Genomic DNA, 16,247 nt, shown 5'->3' on the forward strand with positions numbered 1-16,247 from the left:
TGGAATCAGCATGATACCAAGAAGTAGAAACTTCGTTATGGCATAGGTACCACCGAAAAAAAAAGTTGGAGGGGTTGTATACTAGACACGACCGCAAGTCTGACGTTGAATAACGTCCGTTTATGCATTAGTTTCAATTATATAATGCTGTAATTAACATTGATAAAGACTGTGATGCAAGATTTTGATTCGGTTTAGTTTTATTGTAGACGGCGATTGATAGTGCACCGCATAGTATCTCTAGGTTCCATACCTCACATTTCGAGGAAATGTCAAATCCTCGAATAATCCTCTTTGAGTTGTTGCTTGAGCAGTGTTTGACGCCAGATTGATGCAGATTTCAGATCTTCTCCCACAATATCACTGCTTTTGCTGGTTTTTGAACTTTTGAATGGACGCGACAAGACTTGACCTGCGTAGTAGTTGGTTTTAACATATTTCCATAAACGAATTTGTCAAAACTTTTTAATAACTTCACCTATAACAGAATTGTCTTGGTAACCGTTCATTTTTAAGAATTTAAACTGATGCAATCCAACAGATCATTCAAAAATGCAAATCCTCAAGCTTTTGCTAATTGGTGAACTGAATTTACCAATAGTTAATGAAATAACTAAGAATTTTCAGATATCGTACAGTTTTGTTCTAGATTGTGTCGCAAAAATAGGCATAGAAGTGTTCAATTTTTGCGGAGACAACACACATTGAAATTTGGCTGGGAGATATTAAGATGCTACTAGAATCTAATATATTTTCACTATTCCGTTTGCAAAGTTTATGCTATGGTTTTGGACTTAGCCGGTTTTGACACATTTGTGACCTGGCGCGTCGTCTAGGAAAATTATTCGGGTCACTCTTGTGGGAAACATTTTTAAAGCCCTTAGAAGGGCTGTTTAATTTTATTTGTAGTACAATAATCGTTCAATTATTGCATGGGGTGAAAATCGGTAGTTATGCCAACCAAATCCAGAACGGCATCGGTGGCGTTGACTTCGATGGGGGTTTTGCGATGGCGATGCTGCGCAAACTCGGAGCAAAAGCAAGCCCTCGTTGTTGCCGCGCACCAGTTTGAACTGGCTGATTGCTCCACTGGCGCCGCGTACAACGATGCGTAGGAGAGCGTAACAGCCGACAACCACCGCGCGCGCTCGGCTTGCCAAAGCATACTGATGGAAAACGCAAACGGAGAAACTGGCTATGCTAGCTCTCCTTCGATGCGATCCCCTCGAGGGGTCAAGAAAGAATGATGGAAGATGAGAAGAAGCAGTTTGCCGTATAAAAGGCACAATGGCCTGGCTTCCCCTCTCGAACGTAATTGGTTATGTGTGAGGGGAGTAAAATTCAACGATGCCATACAAATTTATCTGCAATAATTTATTATAGCGGAGTATTAAAATATACTAAAATGATTATTATTAGCCTAACATTATAATATTGGCTTAGGATTAACCAATATTATAATGTTTAGTGAAGATTGACAGTATATAGTTCAAAAGTCATGTATTTTCGACAAAAATGTCTAAAGATTACAGATATTTGAAATTGTTATTGAAATTTGGCAACGCTGGTTAACAGTTTTCATTTCCAGTAAACCTGCTCATTTTCAAAGTTGTAGAAATTTCAAACAGATTTATGATGCGCGCATAAGTTTAGGCTTTTGTTACCATATCTTGAATTTAGAATAGATTCTACATCAAGCGGTTAAAATATTCCCAGTTGTTGCCATGCCCATCCGCTACCGCACTGGGAAAATGCGAATGAGCCACCGCCGCGGCTGCTTCTAGGTTGCTGGCGGTGCTCTCGAAGTAGGTTTCAAAATGTTTGCAGGAATTCGAATCAACTCTTACGTGGAATTTAAAATTGTAGCCCTAATAATGGCTGTTTAATTTTGATCTGAGAATTTTGATTTCACAAAACCAAACCGCGATACTGCCGTGTCGTCGGCGCTCATCCGCTTCCGAACTGGGGAAATGATAAATTATTCCCCCACCGCTTCTGCTGCACGGTTGTCGTTGGTGCGTCCGTCCATCCACCGCGGTCGACAGCGTGAGAATGTGCTGTGAGAAGAGAATGCTGAGCGAAAATGCAAACCGAGCTGTGCTCCTCCGTCTCTGATCCAGTAAACGAGCTGCCGCGCGCGAAGAGACACCAACCACCGCGCTCGGCTTGCCAAAGAACACTAATGAAAACGCAAACGGAGCAAACTGCACAGCTCTCTGCCAGAGCGTTCATGATTAACAGAACTTTTAATCATGATTAATCATTGATGATTAAAATTTTTATTTCAGTGATTATTGATTATGATTAAAGATTAATTTGATTTTGATGATGATTAAAGATTATGATTAAAGACTAAATTTGGTTTTATCTATGATTATTGATTATGATTAATGATTAAAAATGGCTCATTGATTAAAAATCATGATTAATCATGATTAATCAATCACAAAAACTAGAAGTGATCAAAATATATTTGTTGCTAAAAATATTTTTAAAGTTTCAAAAGTAAAAGGTAACATTGTCTGGGAGATTTTTGAAAGAAGAATCATAAATTATAATATTTAGAACAGCATTTAACCAACTTTAATTGAAAATATATTTTATATGATGAATCATTTTAGGTAATGAATGATTAATGATTGATTAAATTTTTTTTCTTATGATTATGATTACTGATTAATGATTAAATAGCAGAATCAGTGTGATAATGATTAATGATTAATGATTAAATGAGAAATTTTTGTGATTATGATTTATGATTTTTGATTAATCTTAATCATTAATCATTAATCATGATTAAATTTATGATTAATCATTAACGCTCTGCCCTCTGCCGATGCGTTCCCCTCGAGGTGTTGATGAAGACTGAAGGAAGAGGGGAAGAAGAAATAGCTTTTATACTGCCAGGCGCTCGACGGAAAAGTCCAAAACTGCGCTCGAACGTGATTGGCTGGATAAAACATGGGTTCACTTTTCCTAAATTTTCAATAGTTCGCTGTTGAAAATCAATAGTTGTTATTAATTAACATAATTGCTGGAAATATTTGCGTCTGATCGGTGCTAAAATTTTTAAAATTCGTTCATAAATGACTGAGTTATTAGCGTTCAAAAGCTGACCACTTTTCGTGACGCGGCCGATTTTTGGTTTTTCTGAAGTTACACCCCTATATGTTGCCGAAGGACGTTATTCAACGTCAAAACATAAAAAAGTTTGGCCCTTTTCAAAAGTCAGTCTTGATAAATTTTGAAGAAACCAAGTATGCAAAGTGGCTTATCTAGTCTTGGTCTACATACCCAGAAAGTTTCAATGTAATCTGAGAGGGTGCTGCCAACTCCGAATACGATTTGGGGCGAAGTTCGTCAAATAGTGCTCACTGCACAGCACAGCACTGAAAGCTGCCACCAATTAGAATATCTGTTAATCATTCTAAACGCGATTCTGTGCCATACAGAAAAACAACATAATTGAGGACCCATCACATAACCGGTATGTCCGAAACGTTTCAACAGATACAAAAATGTTGCTTTGGGATGGTGCATTTCACCCCACCCTCCCTTTCCGACGTGTATGACTTCTAAGGTTTCCACCATCAGCATCCTTTTTGACTACAAATCCAAATTAAAAGAATTGTCATCGCACCGAGTGGCTGAGAGATATCAAACGGAGAGGATCTCTATGCATGCTGACAAACAGGCAGGCGGCTGCTCTTGTAATTAAAACGTTGTGCAGCAGTTGTGGCGCATCGTAACATTATTATCGGTTGAAGGGTACTTCCCTGGGCAAGACGCCGAAACGGTCGTCGTCGTCGTCATCGTTGTCGGTCGATTCTTTTGATTTCGGATTTGGAACGCACTGTTCTGTTTCAAATTTTTATCGCAAACCGGGTAGGATGGCGGCGATGGGGGTGGACGTTTGGTCGTTCGTTTCCGAATACACATGGGTGTCATTTATAAGTTCTAAGAAGCAGAGGTTACCAATGGAAAATCTGAAATCTTAAAATGCTTGGAATAGCGAGTAACTTACTTAGAGCAAAGAGTCCAACTGTTGGGGAACCCCTGCATTGTATAATGTGATATTACCGTAGAAGCACACTCCACGACTCTTAGTAACAGATAAATTTGCATTGCTTGGAAGAGTGCACGCGTCTGTCATTAGCTCCTCGCTGCAATCGGTGACGAATTACACTAGTTTACAGCATTTTTGAACTCGGTAAGCTGATGATCATTTTTGGTGTAGTTCGAAAACGCGAAGAAAAAAAATTACAGTAGAGCGGAAATTTTTTCGACTTTCCATACAAGGTTGATGATTTGAAATCGATTTTTGTTCTATTTTTAAGCAAAGTCGCTCACTTCAAACATCTCATTCTCCGTAATCAATGCTCCGATTGAGCTGAAATTTTTACTGTAACTCGCCTACATATATCATGTCAAATAAACGTTGAGAAAGAATTTTTTAGTTGGTTTTTTCTTATTGAAAAAAATACATTTCTTAAAATTTTTTTGGGAATTTTGCTAAAATTTAAGAAGATCGTCCCTAAAACTCGCCAATATCTTGAATTTCATCAATCTGACGCAAATCCTGTATTCAGATGATTGAATGGTATTGTATTCAGCTTTTAATTTATGGAAAAAGATTTAAAATTGGTTAAACAAAACGCAATATATTTGAATTTTAGTAAATTACATATTTTGAAAAGTTACAAAACTCGATATTGAGCTAAAACTCAAAAACTGTTCAACTTAAAAATTTTTGAAGGTCGGTTTCGAAATCAGCACTAAATTGTGCTTCAAAAATTTTGGTCGTTGACAGAAGTTCACGACTTTCGTTTTATTTTGTAAACTTGTGTTATTAATGTTATTTCGACAACGAGCTACACACTTGAGCAAACAGTTCTGCTTCCTGAGAGGGTTGGTCCAGAAATTGGATTTTGGGAGTGAAATAGCCCATGGCTAGGAAAAAGAAACACTCTTTTAACTTTTAACCCTAGACCAACACCCCGTGGGCATCAATGCCAAACAGAATGGAAAGGGGAGTAATATGAAACTAGTGTTACAAGTTGGGCAGATGGGTTGGAAGTGGATATTAAACTGCAATTTGAGATATTTGCTTTACGGTTTGGGATTTCGCAACACTGATTTAAGGGTTGATTTGTGATATATTTGAATAACATTCAAATAGGAAACAGATTTTTGTTATAAAAATTGTTCAATATACATTGGAACAAATTATTTCATCATTTTCAAGTATTCAAAAGTACTTAGAACCCCCATCCGAAGAATCCAGCCACCAACTCAAAGAATTTGTCGACATCAACTCCATGCTCGCGCAACTTCTGAACCATGGCCTGAGCTTCCTTGGAGTTCTGAAAATTTAAAACACTTCATAAGTACATTCCCATCCCTACCACCCACAAACGTCAACCCAAACCTGGTAGAAATCGACCAACTTCTGGAAATCAGCACTGAACAGCTTGTCGAAGAAAGCCTTGAATTCGGGGCTGGTCTTCAGCTTCTCTTCATAGAGAGCCTTAAGTTCCTTCAGGGGCAGCAGAGCAAGAGCCTCATCAACAAATCCACTCAATCCTCCAGTTTTCACTGTAATAGACAAATCGATAAGTAAGTTACAGTCTAACGTCATTCCCAAAAAAATCTTACAGCTCCGAACTCCACGCGTTGGCTTGACATGGTTCAATCCCAAGAAATCGGCAACCACGTTCAGCAGGTCGTACACCTCCAGACCGGCCCCCTCCAGGTAGTTCAGCACATCCTTGACCTCCTTCAGGGCAAAGAACTGATCCCAAACGGCGGCGAATTCCTCTCCCTGCAGATAGGCAAAAGCTTCCTGGAATTCCTTGTCGGTGGTGAAGTACCGCACCACAAGATCGGTCATTTTGTCCAATGGCAACAGATTGAGGAAGTCTTGCAGGTCATCGTTGAGGCTTCGGGTAGGCACTGGGACAGGGTTGAAGGAGGCAGCAGCAACTGCCACCAGGGCGGTGAGAACGAAAACGACCTTCATAATCGACAGAATTTCGGTAGGTACTGGTTCAGGTTAATTGAAAGTGAAACTGATGATTGGACTATTGACTGTTGATGGTTTTATAGTACACCGTAAAGCTCTCGAGTGCGATTCAAGTACTAGGTTATTGAGAACTGCTTGTTTATGCTTGGGAATAGCTTCTGAGTTGCTATCTCAAGCACTCAAGTTCCCACGAAGTGTCGTCAACTGTGCAATTAAAGTGTGGTAGGCGATCCGAGTTGATTGCTCCCAGATGATTACCTGACTTAACGAGATTTTTACTCTTGAACTAGTTAATCAACATCTTCACTTATTTTCCGAAGGTTGAACTCACGTTTTTTGTGAATGTAGTTTGACTCTATGAGGACGGATGGGTCATATTATGATGAGCTGAAAAAAATCAGGAACTGTTCGAGAATGCATTTCGAATCTGATGAACATCGAGCATTTTAACCATTGGCTACACTTACATACAGGTACTCCTCGAAATAACGTACAAATAAATAATAAGTACAGTAATAAGTAATAATAGTACAGAATAATAGTAATAACCCCAAATGATGATTTCGAAAAAAATCACAAAACTAATAATGATAAACATAAGTTTTCACAAATAGTTATTTATGCAACGAATTACAAAATGATGAAATTTACAGCACGAGTCCAACCAGGCACGCCGAGTGCTGTAAAAGGAATTCCTTCAGGGATTCCTCCGGGAATTCCTTCAGGGATTTCTCCAAGAATTCCTTCAGGGATTCCTCCAGGAATTCCTTCAATGATTTCTCCGAGAATTCCTCCATGGATTCCGCCGGGAACTCCAGGACGGATTCGATTAGGAATTTCTCTATGGATTCTTCCTGAATTCCAGTGGGATTCCCGGAGCAACGTCCGGGTGACTCACTGGAGTAATTTATGGAGAAGTTCCTGATGAAATTTCAAGGTTATTCCTGGAAGAACTCCTTGACGAATTCCTGGAGAAATCACTGAAAAAAATCTTAGAGGTACACTTGGTGGAATCTTGAGAGAATATCTGGTAGAACTTAAATAAACAAATAAACTTCTGAAGGAATTCATGGAAGAATGCTTGAAATTTCCTGAAGAAAATCCTGTAGGAATACTTGGATACATGGAGGAATACATGAAGGAACCCCTGGAGGAATAGTTGGAGGTATACCTGGACAAATTCCAAAAAAAAATCTCTGGAGATTTTTTTGGAGAAAATCTTGGTTGAATTCGTGGAAGAACTCATAGAGGAATTCAAAGAGGCATTCTTGTACGAGTTCCTGTAGGAATTCCTGTAGTAATTGATGAAGGAGTTCTCGGAGGAATTCCTGGTGGAGTTCCAGGAGGAATTCCTGAGCTGCCGTAATTCTGCAAAGTGACGTAATGGACATTCTAAATTTCGACGTCTTCTGGTACCTATCCGGAAAAATAATAACACTGTGGTGTGCTCGCTACATAAGAATGCAAGATCTAGTCGTAATCTACCATCCATGAATGAAAAAGCATTTGATTCACAGCAACAAAAATGTGCACTTTGCAGAACCACGGCAGTGAAGGAATTCCTGAAGGAATCATGGGAGGAGTTCTTGGATTAATTTCTGGAGGAATCCATTATTTAATTTCTGGATGAATCCCTGGAGGAATTAGTGGAAGAAGTGCCTGGAGGAGTTCTAGTACAAATTCCTGGAGGAATTCTGTGATAAATTCCTGGGTGAATGCCTGTAGGAATTAGTGGAAGAATCCCTGGAGGAATCTCTGGATAAATTCCTATAGGAATCTTTGGAGAAATTCCTATAGGAATCCCTGGAGAAATTCCTAGAGAAATTTCTGGTGGAATTCCTAGAGGAATCCCTGAAGGAATCTCAGAGAATCTATCAGAGATATCTTAATAGCCAAGGAACACTATTCTGTTTTACTTACAGGTAATTCATATTCTATGCAAGAAGTGCTGGTTGGAATAAGAAATCTGCTTGCTAATTTTCAATCACGATAATCATGCCTATGACTGCTTCTTTAAAATTTTAATGAAATTGTAGAAAAATCCTGAAAAAATATCGTTCCTTAAGAATTAACTAGAGAATTCCTTACGAATTTGCCAGAACAATACTCAAAAAAAGTTGTCGAACAAATATCGAAATAAATTGCTGCAGAAAACATAAAAAAAACCTTAGAACTTTTTTAAACAAATACAAGAGGGATCCTGAAATTATTTCCCGCGTATGAATTTTAGAAGAAAAAATCATCACCTTACTGTCGATGAAATTAACGAATTAATTTCTGAAAAAAATTCTCGGATGGATCCCTATGTAATTTGCTCAACGAGTTCTTAGATAACGTTTGCGGAGGACTTTCTAAGAAAATCTACATATGTACATACATTTATTTGTTCAACTCATTAAGACAAGACATAATCAACAATAGTACGCCACAATACTCGGTTTGTGGCTGCCGCTCTCCATCCTCGGTCGCGCCCTATGCTCGCCCAGTCACGCTCCACCTGGTTCGCCCATCGTGCTCTCTGCGCTCCACGCCTTCTTGTGCCAACCCGATCAGTTGCAAACCCCAGCTTTTCAGGGTTGTTGTCCGGCATTCTTGCAACATGCCCTGCCCAACGTATCCTTCCGGCTTTGGCCACCTTCTGGATGCTGGGTTCGCCGTAAAGTGCAGCGAGCTCGTGGTTCATCCTTCTTCGCCACACACCGTACTCCTGCACACCGCCGAAGATCGTTCTTAGCACGCGTCGCTCGAAAACTCCGAGTGCTGGTAGGTCCTCCTCGAACATGGTCCATGTCTCGTGCCCGTAGAGGACCACCGGTCTTATTAGTGTTTTGTACATGGTGCATTTGATGCGTGGGTGAATCTTTTTCGACCGCAGTTTCTTCTGGAGCCCGTAGTAGGCCCGACTTCTGCTGATGATGCGCCTCCGAATTTCTCGGCTCACGTTGTTGTCAGCCGTCAGTAAGGATCCGAGGTAGACGAACTCCTTCACCACCTCGAAAGTATCCCCGTCTATTGTACCCAGACGGATCCGGTCGTTTTCGGTTCCGCCTACCAGCATGTACTTTGTTTTTGAGGCATTCACCACCAGTCCGACCTTTGCTGCTTCGCGTTTCAGGCGGGTGTACAGTTCTGCCACCATTCCAAATGTTCTAGCAATAATGTCCATGTCGTCCGCAAAGCACACAAATTGACCGAATTTTGTGAAAATCGTTCCCCGGCTGTTGAGCCCGGCTCGTCGCATTACACCTTCCAGAGCGAAGTTGAAGAGTAGGCATGAGAGTCCGTCACCTTGTCGCAGTCCCCGGCGAGATTCGAATGAACTGGATAGTTCACCCGAAACTCTTACGCAGTTTTGCACATCGTCCATCGTTGCTTTAATCAGTCTAGTCAGCTTCCCAGGAAAGCCGTTTTTGTCCATGATTATCCATAGCTCTGCGCGGTCGATACTATCGTATGCCGCTTTGAAGTCGATGAACAGGTGGTGCGTTGGGACCTGGTATTCACGGCATTTCTGGAGAATTTGCCGTACGGTAAAGATCTGGTCCGTTGCCGACCGGCCGTTGATGAAGCCGGCTTGATGACTTCCCACGAACTCATTCGTTTTAGGTGACAGACGCCAGAAGATGATCTGGGATAGCACTTTGTAGGCAGCATTCAAAATAGTGATCGCCCTGAAGTTCTCACATTCTAAATGGTCGCCGTTCTTGTGAATGGGGCAGATTACCCCTTCCTTCCACTCCTCCGGTAGCTGTTCGGTTTCCCAGATCCTGACTATCAGCCGATGCAGACAGGTGGCCAACTTTTCTGGGCCCATCTTGATGAGTTCAGCTGCGATACCATCCTTACCAGCTGCTTTGTTGGTTTTGAGCTGGTGAATGGCATCCTTAACTTCTCTCAGCGTGGGAGTTGGTTCATTTCCGTCCTCCGCTACACTGACGTCGTCGTTTCCTCCGTTGCCGTGGGCTCCCGTGCCTACGTTCTCCACGCCGTTCAGGTGCTGATCGAAGTGCTGCTTTTATCTTTCGATCACCTCACGTTCGTCCGTCAAGAGGCTTCCGTCTTCATCCCTGCATATTTCGGCTCGCGGCACGAAGCCGTTGCGGGATGCGTTGAGCTTCTGGTACTTAGAACTTCCGTGTTTCTTGGGAACGGCACAGCAGTTCCATTTCTTCACACTCCGCTTCTTCCAGGCGGCGCTTTTTCTCCCGAAATAGGCGGGTCTGCTGTTTCCGCTTCTGTTTGTAACGTTCCACGTTCTGTCAAGTCCCTTGCTGCAGCATTACCGCCCTCGCTGCGTTCTTCTCCTCCAAAACCGTTCTGCACTCTTCGTCGAACCATTCGTTCCGTCGATTCCGTTTCACGTATCCGATGGTGCTCTCGGCTGCGTCGTTGATGGCTGCTTTCACTGTACTCCAGCAGTCCTCTAGAGGGGCCTCATCGAGCTCGCCCTCGTCTGGCAACATGGCCTCGAGATTCTGCGCGTATGCTGATGCGACATCCGATTGATTCAGTCGCTCTAGATCGTACCGGGGCGGTCGCCGGTACCGTATATTGTTGATGACGGAGAGTTTTGGGCGCAGTTTGACCATCACCAGATAGTGGTCGGAGTCGATGTTGGCGCCACGATAGGTCCTGACGTCGATAATGTCGGAGAAGTGCCGTCCGTCAATCAGAACGTGGTCAATTTGCGATTCCGTTTGTTGTGGTGATCTCCAGGTGTTACGATAAGGGAGGCTGTGTTGGAAAAAGGTGCTACGAATGGCCATATTTTTGGAGGCGGCGAAATCAATGAGTCGTAGGCCGTTTTCGTTCGTACCAGCTGACGGGCGCTGAACTTACCAATCGTGTCGGTCTGAATTCCTCTTCCTGGCCTACCTGAGCGTCTAAATCTCCTATGATGATTTTGACGTCGTGGCTTGGGCAGCGATCGTTCTCGCGTTCGAGCTGCGCGTAAAATGCGTCCTTGTCATCATCAGTACTTCCGGAGTGTGGGCTGTGCACGTTTATTATGCTGAAGTTGAAGAATCGGCCCTTGATACTCCACATTCTTTCGTCGATGGGCATTCAACCAATCACGCGCCTGTGCATATCACCCATCACTATGAAAGCTGTTCCCAGCTCGCGTGTGTTGCCGCAGCTCTGGTAGATGGTATGATTACCTCTAAACGTTCGCACCATGGATCCTGTCCAACGCACCTCCTGCAGCGCTACGATGCCGAACCCACGGTCCTTCAGTAGATCGGCGAGTATGCGGGTGCTCCCAATAAAGTTGAGAGATCGGCAGTTCCACGTACCGAGTTTCCAATCGCAAGTCCTTTTTGTTCGCTGGGGTCGTTGCCGTTGGTCTCGGTTCGTATTGTTCTGTTGCTGATTTTCCGTTACAATGGTTTTTTTTTACGGCTGGCTCGTAGGGCCTGACACCAACCCCCTACTTTCCGGAGGACCATAGTGCACAGTTGAGCTTAGAGTCCTTCCCTGGCACTCGGACGTAGATCAGCCGCCCCTAACATGGGGATCAGACGCTGTTGTGAGCCGCTCCTCCTGGAGAACAGACGCTCAGGTTTACCGAAGCAAACCCCCCCTTCCCTGTCAGCCTACGACCAAAGTTCCCACCGGGGTTGGTCACCCGATCTTCCCTAAGGTTGCTCATAGTTTCCGGCCGGCACCGCGTGGAGATAGGGATAGGAGTTGCTGGGCAGAGGCTAGTGAATCACAATGGGATCTGAATTGCGCAGCATACCCAGTCTTTACCGTGCCATGTATGTATGTTTTTTAGAACCGTTGAACGGATTTGGATTAAAATGCATCACGCTATTGACAACCACTGAACAATTAGCGTGATGCATTTTCATCCAAATCCGTTCAACGGTTCTAAAAAACGGAGCTCTAGAAAGTTTGAGCTATTGACCGTCCAGTTCCAAACTGTTCACGACCGTTCGAAACAGTCGGTGTTTCAAACGGTCGGTGAAACAGTCGGTGACGGATTTGACAGCACAAATGAGCGAGAAAGATTTCGCGCGCAAACGCGTTTTCAAAAACATTCAATTGGTGGAACAAGGACAGCTAACCGGTCGCCCTGATCAGCTGTTGCCGGCAGCCAAGCCGCCAGCTTTTTGGCGCGGAAATCCGGGGGTGTTCAGATGCAATGTTTTATCACTCAACAAATTCATGAAAATATTTTTTTTGCAATAAATGTTTTAAATGATTTAAAGTGAGGTTTAATAAATGCAATTTATATTATTTCCAGGATAATTGCTAATGTTTGTTATTCTGAAGACCTATACGTTTGAAATAATGATGTGCTTGAACTAATATGCTGATTAATTGGTTTCTGTAGAATACATCGAGAATCCCCTCGATATTCGACGACTGTTCTGAACAGTTTCACAAACAGTCGGGATAATCCAACTTTGAACTGAATACAGAATATGTATTCAAAATACCTTGTCCTTAACAAGCCATGAAACGTCAACAACTTAAGCCAGGAACACATAGCGTCCGTTCCGTCGAGGTTTGCGTTTTTTTGACAGTTTTCTCATGGGAAATGTGTCAAACTACTGTCACGCACACGCAAACGTATGCATTGTGTGGGGCACTATAGAAAAAAATATCATAGGAATTGCCGTATTCACTGCACTGTTTTGATTGTGTATGGGTTTTGACGTTTCTTGGCCTTGTTGTTTACAAAATGTATGTATGAGTGAAAGAGAAGGAGAGAATTTTATGCAGTGACCTATAGTCCACTGCACGAATTTATGCTGGCCTGCTTACTCTCACATTAAATTTGACGTTTGAGCGATGCCGGCACCTCTCAAACGTCAAACTTCTGTGGGAATAAGCAGGCCGGCATAAATTCGTGCAGTGAACCATGGCATTATGAACCATGATGCAACTGTGTAATGTAGTGTAGGAAAGAAGGTCGTTTCGGTACTGAGACGACCAGTATAAAATAGAACTTTCAGTGCCGAGTTGCAAAAATTAGGTTACATGTATTCATCATGACCTTCAATCATAACACACGAAAACTTGTATTTATTGTGTTTGTATCAAGCAGTACAATATCCTACCATCAGATTGATAGATTGATTGTCATTATCTGAACGGCCACGAAAGATGTCATAAGGGGGGGGGACGTTCTTGAAGAATTGTGCAGATACGAATGACAATGACTGAGGAACAAGGTCGCTAATCTCCGCGATAGTTTGGAAATGAACAATCCCTCAATGGAACTCCCTGCGGTATGACTCAACATGCCTTCCCAGGAAATTTAGATAAAGCATTGTGTTGCTCTCCCACATCACTATCTTATCAACAAAAAGTAACTACTCTCAGTTAGTTATCAATAACTATTTTTACCAAATCGTTTCAAGTGCCTAATCTATCCGGTACTTGATCCGTTGCACTATAAATACCGCCGTCAATCTATAGCTTAACCATCAGTTTCACTTTCAACCAACCTGAACCAGTACACACCGAACCTTCTATCAATTCACTATGAAGGCCATTTTCGTTCTCGCCGCCCTGGTGGCAGTCGCCACTGCCTCCTTCATCCCTGCCCCAGTGCCAACCCGAGGCCTCAAGGATGATCTGCAAGACTTCGTCAACCTGCTGCCAGTGGACAAGCTCACTGACCTCGTGGTGCGGTACTTCACCACCGACAAGGAATTCCAGGAAGCCTTCGCCTATCTGCAGGGAGAGGAGTTCGCCGCCGTTTGGGATCAGTTTTTCGCCCTGAAGGAGGTCAAGGATGTGCTGAACTACCTGGAGGGTGCCGGTCTGGAGGTATACGAACTTCTGAATCAGGTTGCCGATTTCCTGGGGGTGAGCCATGTTAAGCCAACGCGTGGAGTCAAGAGCTGTAAGAAGTCCAGAAGCTGTAGGAGGTTTCGAATGATCTGATTCATTTTCTGTTTCAGTGAAAGCTGGAGGATTGAGCGCATTTGTTGATGAGGCCCTTGCTCTGCTGCCCCTGAAGGAACTGAAGGCTCTGTATGAAGAGAAGCTGAAGACCAGCCCCGAATTCAAGGCTTTCTTCGACAAGCTGTTCAGTGCTGATTTCCAGAAGTTGGTCGATTTCTACCAGGTTTGGGTTGACGTTTGTGGGTGGTAGGGATGGGAATGTACTTATGAAGTGTTTTAAATTTTCAGAACTCCAAGGAAGCTCAGGCCATGGTTCAGAAGTTGCGCGAGCATGGAGTTGATGTCGACAAATTCTTTGAGCTGGTCGCTGGATTCTTCGGATGGGGTTTCTAAGTTAAACTTGTGATATTACCTGTTAGAACAAAATAGTGAACTTTTTGAATAAAATGTGCCGTTATTAAAAATTCTTCAAACAAACAGTTCGTATTCTTTGTATATCTTATTATTTCCGAACAAAATCTCATATTTCCCCCCCTCCTAAAACGGTACCAGTCTATTGGACAGGATAAGTAACAGTATCATTTATTCCGAACTAAAAAGAGTAAGCTTTCTGTAATTGGCACAATCACAAAAATGCCTTTATAAAGCTCTAACATATTCTGAACTCGCGTCAATATCCATCACCTGGGAAATTTTTTAATCACATTCCAAGTCAAATCAGTTCGGTAAGAGATTCCCAACGAAATCCATTTACAAACGTGATAATTTATCATCGGTTCAAAATCCGCTTTTATTGATTCCAAAAAGCTGATTTATGGTGCCGGATTTCACACCTGAAGCAGACGATCCATTCCAATCGTTAGCGCTCCCGCCGGTAGCAAGCGCAAGCAGCCAGCCAGCCAGCGCTGGGCAATAAAAAAGATATATCCTTCGTCTCTTTTGGCTACCGCCGCCATGCCATTCCGAACAAGGTGCTGAGATCAAAGCGATTCCTTTTCTCCAGACTCTAGTGTACGACCCTTTACAGAGACACGAGGGACGCCTCCCAAAGCTCAAATGAATATTTTTCTATGATTTACGTTAACTTTTATTCGACTGCCGCACGCCGTCTGCGCTCGCTTCGGGAACGGATCCTTCTTTTTACCTGAGAATGGGACGCAGGTGTCCCGTTCCCGGGATGGAGCCATCATCAGGGGACCAACGACGACGACGACGACGTCGACGACGGTAGGGATTTACAAGTGAAAACACATTCGGTCGTCTTCCAGATCTGTCTGCACCCCACAAAAGTATCAGCACCAAGAGAGTGGCATACGATTTGCTTCACGCATATCCTTGTTGCAGAATTGGGAAGAAAACGGTGGTTCAGAGAGGGGGAGCGTGTGGACGAACGTCATCGCCTGGTTTTTGAAATTACCCATAAATTCACCCCCACTGAGTGTTTAATGGTCATCACGTGCCTCGGTGATCTGAAGAGGATGGATCGCTCAAGTAAGGGTCGTTATAGCAGAAGATGCGTTGTGAGTCAAAATGGTGCTAGAGTATCTGCTAACAGTTTCAGATTTTTCACAAGCAATTTTAGAGAATGCTACAAACAAACCTAACGAAATTATTGGTGCCCCAGCTTGGTCTAGGATCTTTTTGTTTATGTGTTAAATAATTTGGGTGATGATCCACGCCACACGATAATAGCTGTAGAAGTGCGCATAAAGAGACGCATCAGATCAGCTACGTGTATGGAAGAGGGCAAAATTCTTCACTGACAGATCAAGGACAGTTTACTCCAGCATCTTAGCCGTAGTTTTCCAAATGTCATCCCCTCAACATAATGCAGCAGCAGCAGCAGCACAATAGGGGAAACAACGCTAATGTGCAAAAATGATTGAATTTTAGTGCGCGGACCAAGAAAAGTCACTTCAATTCACGGCTGAGGACCAGTCCTCCCCACCCTTTTACTGTTCACCAAATTTAACACGCGCTATCAAATCCAGAAGGCAAAAATTGGCACACGCTACTTACATGAACCATTCGGTGGCAGATTGACGTGGTGATGTTTCTCTCCTCGGATTCAAGGGTGCTTTGCTCTATTCGCGAGTCCTTAGTGAGGGAAACTCTCATCGCGGAGTTGGAAAGAGTGAATACGACTGCGACCCGTTTATGCTTTCGATACGATTGTTCAATTATGCTAATGAAGTCCTATTCAGTGGGAACAATTTCATTGTCAACAGGGGACCGCAATATGGTTGCTAAGAAGAACTACGACGCAGATTAGATTTTTGCACCGGTTTTTGTGCTTGAGGCTTTTAACTTTGTCAGCGTCACAATATTTGAAAAGTTTGTGCTATCAGATATTTAATATGTTTAT

At 42.9% G+C, this 16,247-nt stretch overlaps 2 protein-coding genes across 2 annotated transcripts; one reads left to right on the forward strand and one right to left on the reverse strand.

Annotated features, from left to right (window-relative positions):
* Positions 1–5,187: 5,187 nt before the first annotated feature.
* On the reverse strand, positions 5,188–6,049 carry LOC109421072 (protein G12-like). The gene is made up of 3 exons (XM_019695565.3): positions 5,656–6,049; positions 5,429–5,595; positions 5,188–5,363 (listed from the first exon to the last, which is right to left on the reverse strand). The coding sequence occupies exons 1-3, from the start codon at positions 6,017–6,019 to the stop codon at positions 5,259–5,261; spliced, it is 636 nt and encodes a 211-aa protein (XP_019551110.2). The 5' UTR covers positions 6,020–6,049; the 3' UTR covers positions 5,188–5,258.
* Positions 6,050–13,448: 7,399 nt separating this feature from the next.
* On the forward strand, positions 13,449–14,361 carry LOC109428607 (protein G12-like). Its single transcript, XM_019704401.3, has 3 exons — positions 13,449–13,880; positions 13,939–14,105; positions 14,171–14,361. The coding sequence occupies exons 1-3, from the start codon at positions 13,517–13,519 to the stop codon at positions 14,273–14,275; spliced, it is 636 nt and encodes a 211-aa protein (XP_019559946.2). The 5' UTR covers positions 13,449–13,516; the 3' UTR covers positions 14,276–14,361.
* The last annotated feature ends 1,886 nt before the right edge of the window (positions 14,362–16,247 follow it).

Source organism: Aedes albopictus, chromosome 2 (genome assembly GCF_035046485.1).
Source record: "Aedes albopictus strain Foshan chromosome 2, AalbF5, whole genome shotgun sequence".
NCBI classification, from domain to species: Eukaryota; Metazoa; Arthropoda; class Insecta; order Diptera; family Culicidae; genus Aedes; species Aedes albopictus.